The 17,146-nt window shown below is 43.0% G+C and overlaps 1 protein-coding gene across 1 annotated transcript; it reads right to left on the bottom strand.

The window, feature by feature from the left end:
* Positions 1-1,633: 1,633 nt before the first annotated feature.
* LOC140233687 (uncharacterized) lies at positions 1,634-16,365 on the bottom strand. The gene is made up of 2 exons (XM_072313787.1): positions 15,927-16,365; positions 1,634-6,126 (listed from the first exon to the last, which is right to left on the bottom strand). The coding sequence occupies exons 1-2, from the start codon at positions 16,237-16,239 to the stop codon at positions 5,003-5,005; spliced, it is 1,437 nt and encodes a 478-aa protein (XP_072169888.1). The 5' UTR covers positions 16,240-16,365; the 3' UTR covers positions 1,634-5,002.
* Positions 16,366-17,146: the final 781 nt, after the last annotated feature.

Genomic DNA, 17,146 nt, shown 5'->3' with positions numbered 1-17,146 from the left:
GGGGGGGGGGGACACTTGTGTGTATGTTAACTCCTGAATGTAAAATGTGAACGGTTACAGAAAAAAAACAACACAATACATGAATGACTGGAACATCACACCGGGTAGAGATATGAGACGAATATGAATGAAAATTTTACGAAAATGATTGACAAAAGACGAAATCGATCCTGCTGTTTTGAGTGCTGCGAGTGAGACTGACGAATTTGAACTGTAAATGACGAAAATGTATGCCAAATGACTAAATTGAATGAACTTTATTTGAAAATTAACGACGAAAGACGAATTTGAAAGTAAGATTGGCCTACTCCCGACATTCCGCGACGAAATTGAAGTAAAAATTTGTGAAATTGAATGAAAAAAGTTTGAAAATGAATGGGAAAACCTATATATGTATACTCAATACCATGTCTGTGTGTGTGTGTGTGTGTTATTTCCCCCCCCCCCCCCTCCCATTCCTAAAACGGAGAACACCCTATAGTAATTCTTGGTACCCCCTACAAAATCGTAAGGTTCGGCCATCCTTCCATACGTAGGCCTATACCACACACACACACACACACACACACACACACACACACACACACACACACAACGTCACATACATACACACTTACATGCGTACACGCACAGACTTTTTTCCTTGTCCATGAAAATTTACCAACTTGTTAGAAAGGAACGTAACAAAATTACCCAAGTACTGGTAAGAAATACCCAGGCTTAATGTGCAAAATAATGTTGGTAAATCATATAAGGCGAATTTCTACCCAAGTATCAGTTGCCCAACAAAAATTACCCAACACGCAAAGGGAATGTGTCACTTACACAATGCGTCACTTACACAACAGCGGGGCAAAAAGTACCCAACTCTCCATTACCAATTCTGTTGGCAAATATTCTCCCGATAATTAAGTAAGAATAATTGCCCAATGTTGGTTCAATCACCTAAGAGCTCAATTGGGCGATAATTGCCCAGAATGACGATTTTTTTTTTTTTTTTTTAACCAACCAACAATTATCCAATTAAATTTACCCAATATTTTAAGAGTGTACTCCAGTACTTTACATCCTGTTTTTCTCCCATTTATCGCACAGGCATAGCACAGCTTGGTAAAATATTCAGTGCTTGAGTATACCCTACTTCAGAGCCTCTTTTCTCAGTTCACCCTTTTTCAGAGAGTGTACTTTCTTTCCAATATTTAGATAGGTTAGAAAAAACCATTGAATTGAGTTTACATCATTTTAAAGCATAGAGTCTGCTCTTTCAGAATCTGCCCTCAACTAAAAATTCATGTCTGGCGACTTTTTGTTGGTTTTGTGATGTAGGGTCACAATTATGCAACCATCAAATCATCTTCTGTAGATTATTATTTCTTGGATGTAAAAAAAAAAATGGTGATTCCCTGTCATATTATTATTCTTTTTTTTTCCTCTCTCTCTCTCTCTTTCATCTCGGGTCTCTTTTCTTCTTTTTTTTCCTCATCTCGTACCACAGCGTTTCTTTCTCTATCTCTCTCTCTCACACACACACACACACACGCACACACACACACAGAGACACAAATTATTCCCAACTTCAAGAGAACGATTACGTGTGAAGAAAAACATTGCTCGAAAGATATTTAGTGTTCTTGATAATCATATCGATGAAAAAATGACATTTATTATTCGTGAAAGAAAGAAAAAAAATTCACAGATTCAGTTATCTCTTTTTTCCCTTTCCATCAATGTACACAATCATACAACATCTTATAGATAAAAGAAATCCATCCACGGTTCTTCAAGATCACAGTAATGATAACATCCTACACTTTGATTGCTCCGCTGTTTTTATCGGGAGGTAAATGACCCGCACAACCTCACCTCCAGTATAATAATAGGACATGACTTTCAGTGACACTTAGTTGAAGATGAGTAATCATTGTGCCGAGATAGATTGTAACAGACTGTAGGTTTTGAACATGAACCACCCCGACACGTATCATCTGTTCTTATATGGGGATACTAATGTCAACCATTAGAGTACGTCGAGACAATTAAGCCCTCCTCTTTTGCGTGCAAGACGAATAAAACGAAAAACGGCGTCCCAACCCCTTTTTGCCTAAAATCGTGGATAGCATTATAGCGTCTGTACCTGCAGACAAAATGTGCACCTGAACAATCGTATACAGAAAAGAGTGTTAACAGATGATGCAATGTGCTTAAGGGCCGAATTGAAAACTTGCTGTATCTAAGTTGCTTGAAGGAAAGATGCCCGTCTTTTTTTATCGAAAATAATATGTAATCTGGAACTTCCTTAAACTTTGGTCCTTGACTGTTTGGAGCGTACGACGGAAAATCAGTAGGGGACACCCTTCCATGGCCCAATCACGAGCTACCCATTCTGTATCAGTTTTTTGTTAGTTACGATAGAAAAAGCCGGAAGCAATCCACTTGATTACACACAGTGTTAAATAATTCTTCATTACAACTCCTAAACATTACAAGTCGAACGGAATAAGTTAATCGGTATAAAATACAGGTTAGATTCACTATCTTCATCACTATGTGATAATGTTATTACTTCCCTCCTTGTTCGCATAGCAACAGTCATGATCAAACGTTTCGCCCTTTACAACAAATAAATACAACACCAGACATCTGCTCTTCGATCATCATCCCAATGCAGACATAATTCCGTGGTTGCGTATTTTGCTTTCACACACATAATTTGTCCATATTACAGAAAAAAAAATGAAACGAACCGAAAATTTCCGATTTCTATTTTCAACACTGTATATAACATATCCTCTCTTAGTACGCTAATTCACCACCTGTCCAAGACACAACCATGCATTTGAACATTTTGTTTCCAATTATATTGCATTCATATGAGGACATGCTCCTTATCATCGTCAGTACACTGCCATTCACTTTTCCAGTACTTTTATCACGCCTTCAAGCTGTAATCGTTTTGATGGAGCTAGCCGTAAACGCAATAACCACGGCGGAGACATTCATCGTTCAGATATAATTACACGAAAAACAATAGTTTTATTTCTTGCACTTCTACATTATATTTGCGCATGATTTAAAAAAAAATAATCATTATACATATACAGATGCAAAGAAATATGGACCAACCGCGTCGCATGTATAGGCCTACTTGCGCACAGTGTATCGTACAATGAAGAACGCTAACGGCCTCGGCAGACAATGCAATGAAATATGAAATTAATGTACACACAACAGGAAAAAGTCATTAATCTTCACTAACACGTAAAAAAACAACTTATAGATTTTAATGCATCGTCGTACACGTGGCGTTTCGGAAACCACGTTTTGCGAGAGTGGAGTAATTGGTATCGAAATGCGACACAATTCCGTACGCGTGCGACAACAACCTTGCATTGCTTTGTGACCCAAATTTCCTTTCCAATATAATTTAGTAAACCACTGAAAAAAAGGTATACCTCTTCAGGTGATATCACAAAGACGTAACTCAAAGTTCACATCATATAATTCTATTCATCGCTGTCGAGAGTGATGTAACAATAAAATGATACTTGTCATACCAGCAATTCAACTGAAAGAAAATCAAATCAAAGGAAGAACAAGAAAGAAAGAAATATTAGATGATTCCTTTTCGCTCTCTGCCGTTTCATTTTGGCATTGTAGACACCTCGAAAGCAAGAATAGGAATCCATTGATATCTAATTGTTCTTTCCTGAGAAGATGTACACTTTGTAATATCGACGAAAAAATATTAAATGTAGACAAATAAACGGTAACACGCGCGTTTGTTTAACTAATGAAATGTATGGCAATGAAATATCTGACCCTACGAAGCGTCCCACCAGCATAAGAAAACAAAACATATAACACAAGCGGCTTTCTAAAATGCTACCATTGACACTGTACAAAATGTGCAGCTTAATCAGCCTATTCCGAGAGCCTCTGTAATAGCGGCCCTACTTTAAGATAAAAATACATTCAGATCACACACTTTTTTTTCCTGCAGTGGAATAGACAACCCACAACCTACAGTAGTTCTTTGTTTTCCATTTTGCCTTTATGTGTTAGGTGGACGCCTCTCTTTTTCCTATTTATTTGTCTTTACCCTCACTTCTTCATCCACGCTGCAGTTCATGAACCCATCAAATTCGTTTGGCGAAGCACAGAATTATAACAAACGTATATACTAATACTTAAGCAAAAGAAATGGAGCGAATACGGCATGGTATGCATGCGTACAAGTAAACATTACTGCGATATTTTGTCCCTAAAATGGAACTTAATGTTTCGTGTGAAGAGCACGGATCATCGGACAGCAAAAACAAAGGACCAAGATACCATAATATTTCGATCACTGCGTCTTGATCAACCGTGACAACTGTAATGAGGAGAAGTTGAAAAAATATATCATATAGTAATATCTTAGAAGTTTTCCTTTAAAGACAGACAGAGAGAGACAAAGAAATTGAGTCAGTCCATGCATGTGAGCGAATAATGCCTTTTGTCCTCTGAATCATTCAAGTCTAACTCAGAGAGAATAGGATAAATGCCTGGGTCGCGCTTTTGATTTGCCTTGTCAGTTGGACGCCATTTGGACGTCATGATATCTGGTTTTATTTTGCTCATTTTCTTCATTTCTCTTTCCCTAACGACGAACGAAAGCATGATCAGAAACTGATGTCAGTCAGCCTAGTACATCTTTTACTTTTCAGATACATTGAGATCATTCCTTTCAGCAGTGACATGTCGTTGTTAGGGGCGTTCTAACTTTCGACCAATCAGCGCGCTCTCTGTTTGCCGCCTCATGTGCTGTACTGTAATCAATCTTGTGTGGAGAGAGATAGAAAGAGGGAGCGAGAGAGAGAGGGAGAGAACGGGAGATCGACAATGCAATGCTGAGGACACGTTCGTTCAAAACACTGTGTGAGGAATGACCTCGGGGCGAATGTGACTTTCGTGACAGTGCTTTCCGAATGATCTTCGCCTGACCTTCCATGGTTGTTGGAATTCAGTACAAACAGTTATTGGGGTTTGATACGTCTTGCAGAGCAGCCAGGTAGCTGCCGTCGCACTGCTGCATGTTGTCGGGAAACAGATACATGTCGAAATCGTCCCTGGTCAAGTCAAACAGATCGTCATCGCACAACTGATCGAAGTTCACACAACCCAGATCGTCATTCTGCATGACGTCACACACACCCTGGGATGAATACACGCCCATAGGAGCGGGAGGGAACCGTGGGTTCGGCTGAGCGAAGCTCTGTTGCTGCTGCTGTTGCTGCTGTTGTTGTTGCTGCTGCTGTTGCATGTCGACAGCTTGAATTGGTTGCTGCTGTTGTGGTTGTTGGTATAGGTGCGTTTGTATGTGCTGCGGTTGTGTCTGCTGGTGTTGGGTTTGGAGCATATTCTGCTGGTGCTGGAACTGGTTTTGCGACAACGCGACGAGTGCCCTGAGATTTGAGCTGGCGGACAGCGAGCTGTTTACGCCATAGTGCTTGTCCATATCAGCGGGGTTTTCCCCGCACTGCTGGTAGTCGAACCCGGGCTCAGACTTGATCACCATGTCCGGAGGGCTCTGGATCGGAGCGAAGACGTTTGACGAACACGCGACTGAATTCGGCTCGTGAACCATCGCATCTGACGTTGGCGGGAAAGTGAAGACATTCCCAGAGTGGTCGATGGGTGACATTTCCGGTGTGGGCAAGCCCATCACATGGCCAGAGTCCGATTTGTTGTACCCTGTGAGGGTGTTGCTGGACATTGGGTCGTGGCAAAGCGTGTTGAAGGGCGGAAGTTTGAACTTGGCGTTGTCGATGTGTCCGCCCGGCACGTTGCCGTTGAGGTTGTCCATGGGCGTTGGCGATGTCCGCGGAGAACCCTCTGGTGTGGGCATGGCGCTGGACGGGAGGCCATTCCCTTGAGGCGTTGTCGGGGACGGGGTGGAAGGAGTAGACGAGCTCGATGCCTCTCCGCTGCTTCCTTCACGCTGGCGTCCCTGCCTCTTCTTCCCCTTGCGGCGCCTGGGTCTGTACTTGTAGTCGGGATGATCGGCCATGTGCTTGAGGCGGAGTCGTTCTGCCTCCTCAACAAATGGCTGCTTCTGCATCAGCGTCAGACTCCTCCACGCTTTGCCTGCAGCGACCAAGAGAAAACAACAAAGAGAAATGTCATTGAAAACTGGTGTAAATGCAAAAAAGAAAAAAAAAGAAAAAAAAATAGATTGTATGCACTTTAGCTGATCATAAAAAGAAGGGAGTCGGGAATTACTTTGACTTCAAATGACTACACACAATGTACAAGTATTGTTACCAGCGTGTTAAGTACATCATAATGTGTTGAATTCTAAATCTGCTTTGAGAAAGAAGTCCTCATGGGCGTGTGACTTCACTGCAGGTTAACAAAGATTATCACTTCGTGCAAGAAAATGTGTCAAAGCCTTCAGAGACACACATACAGTGTCTGCGTACATGTCCTAGTACACACTAACAACGTGATGACGTCATAAATAATCACTTGGCAAAGACACATTTCGGGAGTTGCCCATTGACGATCGGTCAACCAAGGTACCGACATTCAAAATCTATTCCGTTAATGTCTTTTTATGTTGCCATAATTCTCACACCGACCTTTCACTATATCTGCAGGTATACGGGTTTTTTGTGTCTTTTTGTTTTTGTTTGCCTATCTCGCTAAGACCATGAACTCGTTTCTCTCCTTGAGGCATAGAGAGTACTGTCCTCGAGGTCTGTGTACTCTTGCAAACAAACATCATGGCTCTTTTGTTTGTTTGTTCGTTTGGGAGCCCTTGTGGGAAGATTATTCTCCACGCCAAAATTATGTGCACAGGTGAGGCAACAACGCGTGCGCAACACGTGGATGCACATTAACACTGTCTTGTTGTCATTCCACAAATTGACTACGATACACTGGTGAATCTCTTTAAAACATGCTGCACGTTCACTTTATACTGTCAGTGACGTTAGAAACGACACTCATGACATTCCAAATAGCATGGCACGTCTACCAACAGCATGCAAGGCCGTCGCTATCATGCCATTATGGCGACGGCGGCATCGGGTACTAGTATAAGAGAGAAAGAAAAAATACACGAAGAATGGAAGACTGAACGTGTGTTTATACCCGCAAATCGCTATCAGGACATGGTGCGTACGCTGCGTTCGATTACAATTACGTTTATCCATTCTAGATAAAATAGACAGTGCGAGCACATGAAATGTGACTCGACATGAGAGTTAAATCACTCGATTGCCATTATGACTGTTTTCCAAGCAGCAGCAAACGAATGCAGCTCATGTGGACTCTTGAATTGTCTTCTCTCATAGTCTCACCCCTCCCTAAATTAGTGCGTATTATACATGGCACGCATCTCGGAGCTTTATGTGACTAGAATCTGCCGCAGCATGCTTATCTTGAGGTCATTCTTGTTCTGAAATAATACTTATAGGAAACATTAGTATTCGGTTAAATTCTAACCGTCAGTTCAAGCTTTAGTTGCTAGGCAATGGCCTTTCTGCGTCGTTACCATGCCGACGGTGGCAGGACGAGCAGTCGCCACGCTCCGTGATTCAACGCCCGAACGGCGATCACGTTCTCTTTCTTTCTGTCTCTCTCTCTCCCTCAGTCTCTCTGAGAAACGCAGATATAATGGACAAGGCCGGTACTTAAAGGGAAATATTAGAGCCAAACGAGCAACATCTGCCGAGACTTTTGATTCAGATGCATTTCACTAACGCGTGCACATCCTAACGAGTTAAATACGAAAACATACAAGTAGGTTGTTGTGCCAGCTAGCCTTCACCTGTAATCATTTAAACATATGAAAAGTTTCAGCATTCAGTGAAACATTACTATAGTTTGAGGGAAAATGTATTGCAGGCGTGTGTTGGATTATTAAAAGAGTATCAGGTAATCAAAAGAGATGAAATAATGTGAAGAAAAGCTCGGAGATGACATGTTGTAAAGGGTGGAACAAGCTCGTCATGATCAATAAAGATATATTCACATCTAACAGTACGTTCATGTCAGGTTATAATCGTGAATCTAAGCCGATTTTGTGATCCTGCGAAAGTATATTATGGAATCGGTGGAATAAAGATACGTGAGAGGTGCACATATTTTGGTTCGTTGGTCCGTTGAGTGTGTGCACTGCAGTGCTTGTTATCCCTGTGAGAGAGATTGAGGAAGAAAGAGGGAGATGGGGAGGGAAAGAGAGGAGAAGGGATAAATTTTACACGGGGATATAATGTCTCACGCAAGAAATACAAATTTACGCATAGCAGCAGTGTCGTGTAGGGCGGCAGGTGGCAGATGTTCTGTGATGATGTATGCCAAAGACGACACAAGCGAGATCGTTTGCATAATTACGGCGACGATGTGCGCACGGCACTACTACTAGTTTAACAATCACCCCCCCCCCTACTTTTCATTACATCATCAGGGAGATCCCCTTCCCCAGTGGCGAACAGCTGTTGCCAACGGACAATGAACCCGTTTCGACAGCATAGTTGCCTCGCTCCTTCACCACAGACCCTGGATAGGTGGGCGCCCCGAGGCTCGGCGGGAGAGCGAACGCGTGACTAGGTATAATTGCATTAGGATTCATTTACCGAAGAGAATACACGCTTATCACTGCACAGTGGGACGGCGATGCAAAACCGTACAAACAGCACAAACGTTCCTTTTCTTTCGCATGTTTCACACAAATATCACATCCTTCTATCGTTTTTGACTAAGTAGAGATTGACGATTCTCCATTACAATAACAACTAATGAACACGATCAATCATTCCAGTGTTATCACTTCGACCTTCGTGAGGTTTGCAATTTGTCGGAAAACGGTATCTATACTATAGGTTATTGTCTGTGTGATTGTCTATTAGGAGTAATAATAAGATGTGTAGTATTTTCCCCGGCTGACTGCCACATGATCTTTTTTTTTTCTTTTTAATTGAGAATTCTAGTTAGTGTGTTTATGATTTCTTTTGATAATAACCAATTCATTTCTTGTTTCTACAGACCCGCTTTTTTGTTTGATGACAAGGCACCAGTAAGCACAACCCAATTCTTTTATCATTTAGGCCTGTAATGTTATACATTAAGAAAAGTATTTTAAAAAATCCCTAGCCCAAACCAAAACTTACTCCTGAAGGAAATTGAAAATTATTTTCCACACGCTTTTAGAAACAACAAAACTGATTTAACTGGGAATCATGCCCTGTCCCCTAATGCTGCCAGTGTCAGGTTTTTTTTTTTTTTTTTTTCACTTCTGTTTTTCTTTTCACCTGTGCCACGGTAATATACTCCCAACCATCAGAAAACGATAGCAAGTATAACGGACGCTTACAATAACATGTTCATTCAAGCGTCTACTGGTAAACACCCCGTCATTTAAACCAGGGCCAGCGTTCATTTCAACCTGAGGTCACTTGTCAGATTGGAGGCGGGGATGGTGGGGTCGCAAAAAGGGGGGGGGGAATAATAGACAAATGACGATTATGTTAATATTGAAAACATGAAAAAAAAAACAACAACAACTACGGATCTGCGAATCCATCGGTCATCTAAATCAATTACATAAACAATTCTGTTTCATGTCCTTTTCTTTGAACGACCAAGCGTGCAACCCTTTGGACTATTTGCGCTGTTTCTTGACCCCGTTCTCCAATAATAATGTTAATAATGATAATGGAGATATATGGACCCTCGTTGGTTGCAGCATGATAACCTATAGGCCTATGGTATTCTTCAAAAGCCCATTGACATAGTAAGCGCTCTGCAGAATGGCAGAGAACTGATCGAAATTGTATACACAAACACACACACACACAAAGTTTGGTGTTTCTCACAAGGAGTGAGAACAAACGCTCAAAATAACTCCATTCTAGTCTAATGGCTTCCGATACGCTGGCAGAGAGAGAACCCTTTCGCCGATTTATTCTAAACCGGATCGTGTTGGGGTGGGGATGGGGACAACATTATAAAACAAAAACAAAACAAAACAAAACTGCCTTACTCTCGGTTCGCTTGTTAACCGGATTGTTTAGTCTGAACTCAACTGTTTTGTGCAGGAAGGCTAGTAAGGATTCGTCCGTCCCGGATCTTTCTCGATTCTTCTCTCGCAATAATCATTTCCTGGCGAAAATGCGATTTTGCTTCTCGATATCACCAGTTTTGGATTTTTTGTGGTTGGGTATTGGTTGTTTGTCCTCGAGATACAGACCTACAGGAGGGAAATAAGTAGACTAATGGTGTCTTTGTCCAACATTGCCACAGCAGTGTCAGTGTCTTCACGGCCAGCATAATAATGCAAGCAACACAACTCTCTTCAACCAAACACCCTCGTTTGACAGAGCGAGTCCATAATCCGCCATGAGCCAGCCATTCCTAACCCTTTGCGCACAGACTACCACCAGGCCTACCCTACATAAACAGTACACTTCCGCCATTAGATAGTTCCTTCTGCAATGGACCGAATTATCGGCAGATATAGCAGGATTGGTCATTTGTCAAAGCTTCCTAAACCACCTTTATTCATTGTGCAACGGAGGGAATATTAGGATTCCCCACTCACCACCCCCAAATTCTCCATTACTGGTTCTTGACAGTGATTGACATGCTATGGTGGCGTCAAGTATTTTCACTACATGGGGCAGGGAGAACCGATGGTAGTTTTGACCTTGAACTCACACGTGGGGAATATAACACGCCCATGCATGGCCAATTAAATCCTCGACACGACCTCCTTTTGGAGCTGCCTGGTACAATTTCCAAGAAAGAACATATCGACGGCATATAACCATACATATAGTTACATAGAGGTCAGTGTATAAAACCCTAATAGTAATACTGCACAAGTATCGCTTAACAAATCACTATTTTGTCGATCATCAGACTTTGCATCGTTCTAATTATTACATAAACCTTTGATATGCACAAAAAAGAGAGTACTTCGTGCCTATAGGGTTAAAAAAAGTCGTCTTAAAAAAGGAAGATATCGAACAAACAAAACTAAACTAGGGCGAAGTGAAAGATATAGAAGAGGCGTGATGGACTGGTTCAGTTCAGAGCATTGCATTACGGTACACGGCGCTCGGCTACACACATGAGCTACCACAGCGCCACCATCGAGACGATAGCTGCCCGTTGCGGGAAGTTCGCACGCAAACCCAGTGAGGCACTTTCTATTACACAGTATTTGCCCAGAGCTTGCTCAGAACAACCCCTTCATACACACTCGCACACACTCTTTTAATACCCCATACAAGATTATGTACTAAACAAGGATACACGCGGGCAGTGAGTGGTTGACGCTGAAAGAGGGGGAGAGATGGAGAGAGAGAGAGGGAGAGGATGAGAGTGAGGAAGAGAGTCGAAGAGAGAACTCAGCTGTAGCGCTGATGTATAGGGAAGATTGGTAAACAATCGTGTTTACGAGGCTTGCCTCGATCACCGCTCAGTACTTGGAAGCCCCTTTCTCGCCCACGTCCTGAACGCTAACCTAGCACCGTATGACTCATCCCAAAAAACGGAAGGATTTCCACGGATTCGATCCAACGCGGAAAGCATGATGTCGCGCAAAGTGGGTAGATCAGTGAAACTTGAAATGGGGGAGTTTACGGACCGTGTTTGTTAGGATTACTTAACCCCCTGAGCCCCATCAGCTGAGATTCGTTTCGGATTTCTCCGTTCCTCCCCCCTCCCCACGCCCCCTTCCCCATCACCACCTCTTCCTCAGCACAATCAATTCATCGACTTTGAGCAGGGAGGTGGAAAGAGAGTCCACCTCTCTGCTTTTGAGGTTTAGTATGCTTGTAACCTGGTTCATTCACAAACAAATCAACGTTAGCTACACGATAGCTAATTACTCCCTATCTAGGCTTACATGCGTGTTTGTATATCGACAGTACAAGAAGTATAGCAAAGAGGGCTTTGTAATTTTCAATGAAACAAAAGCGTCTATGAATCACCTCCCCTTAAAACTAGAAGCAGAAAAAGAAAACAAATAAAGCAAGTTCCCAACTGACTCTAATAATGGGTCTGTGTATGGAGACTATCAGTGTTGCTTTCTTCGCAGGTGTGCAATCCGTTGGTTGTTCAATAACGGCTGTTTATTGAGGCTGCCCATACCGCAGTGAAGTACGACCAGGGATGTCCCTGATCGCACCTCAAAGCTATCTCTACCATAGACCTCATCAAGCATCGCAGGTTATCAATCAATCACAAGTTGACGCGTTCCGAGAAAGAAACGCGCAGCATGAAATCATGGTACCTAATGGAATCATACCACTGATTAAGTGGCGAATATAGGTAACATTGCTCTAGAATTTTTTTGAAACCATGTGTCCGCACTTGAATAGAGATACTGGTAGACGAGTACTGATTAAATAAAAGCTAATGCGTTGTTTTGTCCTCGCATTCTGTGATTTGTCGTTCTCTTGATTCTTTCTGTTTCCATTGAAACTTAAAAGAGTACCACGTTCGTTTGACCACGGAGCTAATAGGTATTATGGCTCCATGGTTTGACTATGTACTGGGTAGTGCAGTAGGAGACCCCTCGCCCTGATCATTTGATAACCTTTCATTTCCGCGACGCAGGAAGTTCAACGTGTCTGGACTAGAAATCCCACGAATTGAAGCATTTCATTTTCGAGTATAAAAAAAGAAAAGAAATGCTCACAAATATAGCAGTTGGACATGATGATGTGGAAATCATTTTCTTTACTCATGAAAAGTTTGAGAGGAAGCAGAGACGGGGAAAAGGCCACGCTTGTTTCGACCACACACGTGACGGATGAGAGTTGGGAATCCTCAACCAATCCTTTTTTTTCTTTTTTTTTTCGAGACAATCTGTGCACATTGATTTATATGACTGTGTAATCATTGATTTATATGACTGTGTAATCGATAACGTTTATGCAAGCAAAATCTAACCTCTTAGGTAAAAGAGATAGGGTGATGATTACGTGGGTTTCTTTTCTTTTCTTTTCTTTTTGGAATTAGGTCGGTTAATAAGATTTGTTAGGGATGTCAAGATTTTCCTTCCGTCTCCTTTTGTCTTCTTTAATTTTCGTGAAAAAGCGGGGATTTTGAGCGAGTTGTTCACACACACATGGTATGTAGAGGTCATCAAACTGTTCCCTACCCAATGATCTCCTGCAATGGCGAATGGGGGCGGTGTTCAGTTGTGGAGCCTTCTACGATAGCCACAAATCTCTAGCTGTTGTTTCTTCTTTTTTTTCCTTTAAAGTTTATTCGGCGGGTTTCCGACGGTTGAAAAACTTCTCCTTGAGGGCGCCCTTCCTGTTACATCCTTCTTTTCCTTCTTTTCGTTTGACAATATTTTGGCAGTGGCCCATAGCAGCCTCCACATTGCGAACGTGTATTACAGGACTAGGGGAAACCAGAGAGGAGAGGGGGGGGGGGTAGAGAAGCATTGATAGAATCACGCCAATTATCACAGTGACCTCCACGCCGCGTTTTATGGCTTTGAGCTTGGTAACTGACTGTTTGAATAAGGGCAATGTGCCATGCACATCAAATAAAACGGGTACCCGAGTGCTCCAAAATAGAACGCAAATTCTTGGATAGAGAAGGCACAGTTTTGCTTCCATGCCAGTCAGGGAAAGAAATTACACACACTCTCACACACATACACACAAATAATCTTATCAGCAATGGAGGTGACGAATCTGTGAAGGGGGGGAAAGTTGGAACGGCGTAGTACAAGAGGGGAGGAGTGGGGGTTAAACATATGAACATTAATAATGTAAAGAAGGGGAAAAGAAGCAACACCAAATGATAGCCGAAGAGTAAAATAGTCAGGTGGTTTTAGTTTCTTTCTCTCTTCTACGTACAACTGTGATCTGTCCCACTTTCCTGATCTGTTCTTACAGAACTTAATCCTATACGGATGCCACGCTGCCTCGCAGATGCAGCCACACGTGTTTTGTCCTCGAGCCGACTACTCTACGGTCTGAGCCGAAGTTGCCATGGTTTTTGTTTGCCTTCCCCCCCCCCCCCTCCCCCATCTACCCTCTCACCTTTCCAGGGTATCGGCAGCATCTCCCCCCCCCCCCTCCCATCCCCGCGGCTCCTCATCCTGGAGTTGACTCCATTTAACGTGTTGCTTGTGCCATCAGTCCCCACCCATTTCACCGCTCAAGGGGAAAGCATTGTTGCAGCTGAGTTTCCCGCAACATGTTTTTTTTTTTTCATTCTAAAAATCTAAGACAACAACAAACAAACCGTATAGTACAAACGTTCTGTTGCAGTCTTCACAACCGGGTGTACAATACCACGGTTAACTCTCGGCATAAAATGCTCAAAATTTTCATCTTGAATTCATATCATTTTGTGTGTATGTTCGTGTGTTTGTGCGTGTGCAGTTGTCTCTTTATTTTTGTTTCCTGCAAAAGTTCGGAAGGTTCCACCTTTGATTCTTTCGTCCCAGCAGGTTTTACTTTTTTGTTTTCATATTTGTTGCAATTCTTAAGGATATTTTTGCGCAAATGCTCCGTCATATAAAGGCCCTATATATAATTATTTGCTTTTATATCACTAAAATAATTTGATAACACCGATTCGTGTGTTTGTGTGTGGGGGAGGGGTTTTCTCTCCCCTCCTCCTTAGCTCACTCACTCATTCCGTCCCTCCGCTCAACCTTGACAATTTTCACCGTCCGTTTATTCATGGCTAAATAATGCACAGTCATATTTCACCACAGCGACCGCTGCGGATAATAATTATCTGTCTAAATATGTAATTGCATTAGCATCAAAGCCAGGACCCAAACACACGTTCGGTGTAGCCTTATCGGTTTATATGAGAATTGAGATGAGGGAGGTGGGTGCGATGTTTTCTTGAGGAGTGTTTAGTACCCTTCCAACCTCCACTCCTCAAAACATATATCGTGAGAGACAGCTTTGTATTTTCACTACACTTCGGCCATATTATCCAGCTAGCAAAAATCAAAAATACAATTGATTGTGTTGCATGAATGAATGAAGATACAATCAAACGTGATTTTTTTTTTTTTGTTTCCTCGTATTGATCCTTCAGGCTTTACCCAACCAAAGAAGGTAGCAAAATAGAGCAGGGGGAGTACAACTACAAGCTATCAAGAGAAGAGGGAATTCCTGCCCAGGGTCGTTCGTGTCTGCCTGCCGAGGTAACTGTTTTCGGTTGAGAAACTGCAATGTGCAAGATTTTATTTATGCATTTGAATTATCAAGCGCTCACGTGTACCAACACTCCACTGCTCTTTCGTCGGACGTGGAACTCGCCGCGGTTTGGGAAGTTGAGGCAATTACGCCCGAGGTTACTGCCATGCACGTACCAGGTACGCGCACGCATCAGCTGTCATACTGGCCCCTGTTTGTAAGGGGGGATAGCATGTGGAATAAGCGCTGGGGAATAACGTGATCGCGCGGGGGGATAACCGCAGCTGGAGTTCGGGTACGTAGACATGCGTGTTGGAAAATGAGGGCCCACGTTGTTGGCAAGCCAGTCCATCATCGCATTCTAGGGAAAAAAAAAACACCGAATACACAAGAAAGGTGCCGATTTCGGGCGAGTGATTTAATTTGCACGGCAACAAGTACAGAAATTGACTATGAACGAGAGGGCGAGAGAGCGACATGGAGAGTTTCCACGAGAACATTGCTCACCGGAACAATTCATTTTCAAATCTGAAGTAATAATGATTTTTATTGAGTGTGGAATACCTACATAAAAATAAAAAAGTAACTACCTTCCATCCCTAGCTAGCTAGACGAGGGAGTTACACTATCTCAGAAAGTTTGCTTGCTTGATCTCTGACCGTCCCCTTTAAATACAGAATACGGTACATTGTACTTGTAAGTATACATGACTTTAAACATTGAGGTTGATGGTGACAAGTGGAAGAATCTTACCGAGTAGTTTACTAAGATCCGCATTGTGGAGATCTGGATTCTGGTCGGCTAGTCTTTTCCTTTCGTCCTTGGCCCATACCATGAAGGCATTCATAGGTCGTCTGATTCGAGCCTCCTTTCGACCACGGAGACCAGGCGCGTTGTCGACCCGCTGACCGACGCCGCCCTCCGACCAGACCCCCATGCCGGCGGTCAGGGCAGAGCCAGTGATCAGGGATCCGTTACCGAACAGGGCGGACTGCAAAGCGTTTGCCGTGGTGAGCGGCAGTCCCGTTTTGGGATCACTCTTGAGCAATTCCGACACGGTTCTCATCGTGGAGACGAAGTTTAAAAATCCAGTCAGATTTAGATAGTAGGAATCCAAAGGATAGCACGGGGCAATCTCTGTGAGGTTTATTCCCACCGACAGAGTAGCATCACTCGTGAACAGAGAATTTGACTCTCGAACATCCTCTGTGACAGAATGCTTGCGAATGTAATAGCAGTCAGCTGGCAGGTCGAAATTATACCGAGGCTGTCATTGAGCACTAGAACGCCCTTCGTGAGTACTCCGTCAGTCCGACCAATCAGAGCATTTTGCAGTCTGACGTCATCATGATTTGCTCGACGTGCGAGATCAATCGCTGAGCAGAGCGCACGGAATGCTGGGGTCTCCGTATTGAAAGCTACCTGTCTGTATACTGTAGTATGGTGAGTGTGTGGCAATTCCGTTGCTTGTATGTTCTGTGCTGCTGTGCAGTACAGTAAAAATTTCAGTTCCATTCTCGCTCTGAGCTGTGGCGGACTGTTTCCCGTGGTAGTAAGAGCATGGAGCCCTGAAATAGCTCCATGGTACGAGCATGTATTTCGTAACTGGCTTTTCAAAGTTCTGCAAATTTAATTCCACTCCTTGCCTCTTTACCTATACATTCCCCCCACTCCACCCCTCCCTAGATCTCACTTTCGCTATTCGACTGATCAGTCTTTTCACTGGTAGTCGCTGGTGTGCCTTCTTACTTCCCTTCTTGCGTTTTGTTTTTCTCCAAAGCAGAGCACCTACGTGACGGTTCAACCTTTGCTCCAAAGGGCTTGCTAGTTTGCCTATCAGGTACTCGTAAACAGCTTCAGGCTTCGTTCAAGACCATCTTTGCTAAATGGCAGCTCCATGCCAAATATTGTGCTCGACACCAGTGACAAACTGCGAAGAATTACCACAGTCATTGAGATGAGACTCGCCTCTC

The sequence above is a fragment of the Diadema setosum genome, chromosome 10 (assembly GCF_964275005.1).
Source record: "Diadema setosum chromosome 10, eeDiaSeto1, whole genome shotgun sequence".
Taxonomy (NCBI): Eukaryota; Metazoa; Echinodermata; class Echinoidea; order Diadematoida; family Diadematidae; genus Diadema; species Diadema setosum.
Note: the sequence above shows the minus strand (reverse complement) of the source record. Positions and strands in the feature narration are given on the sequence as shown.

Bases quoted from the DNA above. Each gene is read 5' to 3' on its own strand.
- LOC140233687 (XM_072313787.1), bottom strand. From the start codon at position 16,239: ATGAGAACCGTGTCGGAATTGCTCAAGAGTGATCCCAAAACGGGACTG. The intron at 6,127-15,926 runs GTAAGATTCTTC...TGGTCGCTGCAG, and splicing joins GGATCTTAGTAAACTACTCG to GCAAAGCGTGGAGGAGTCTG.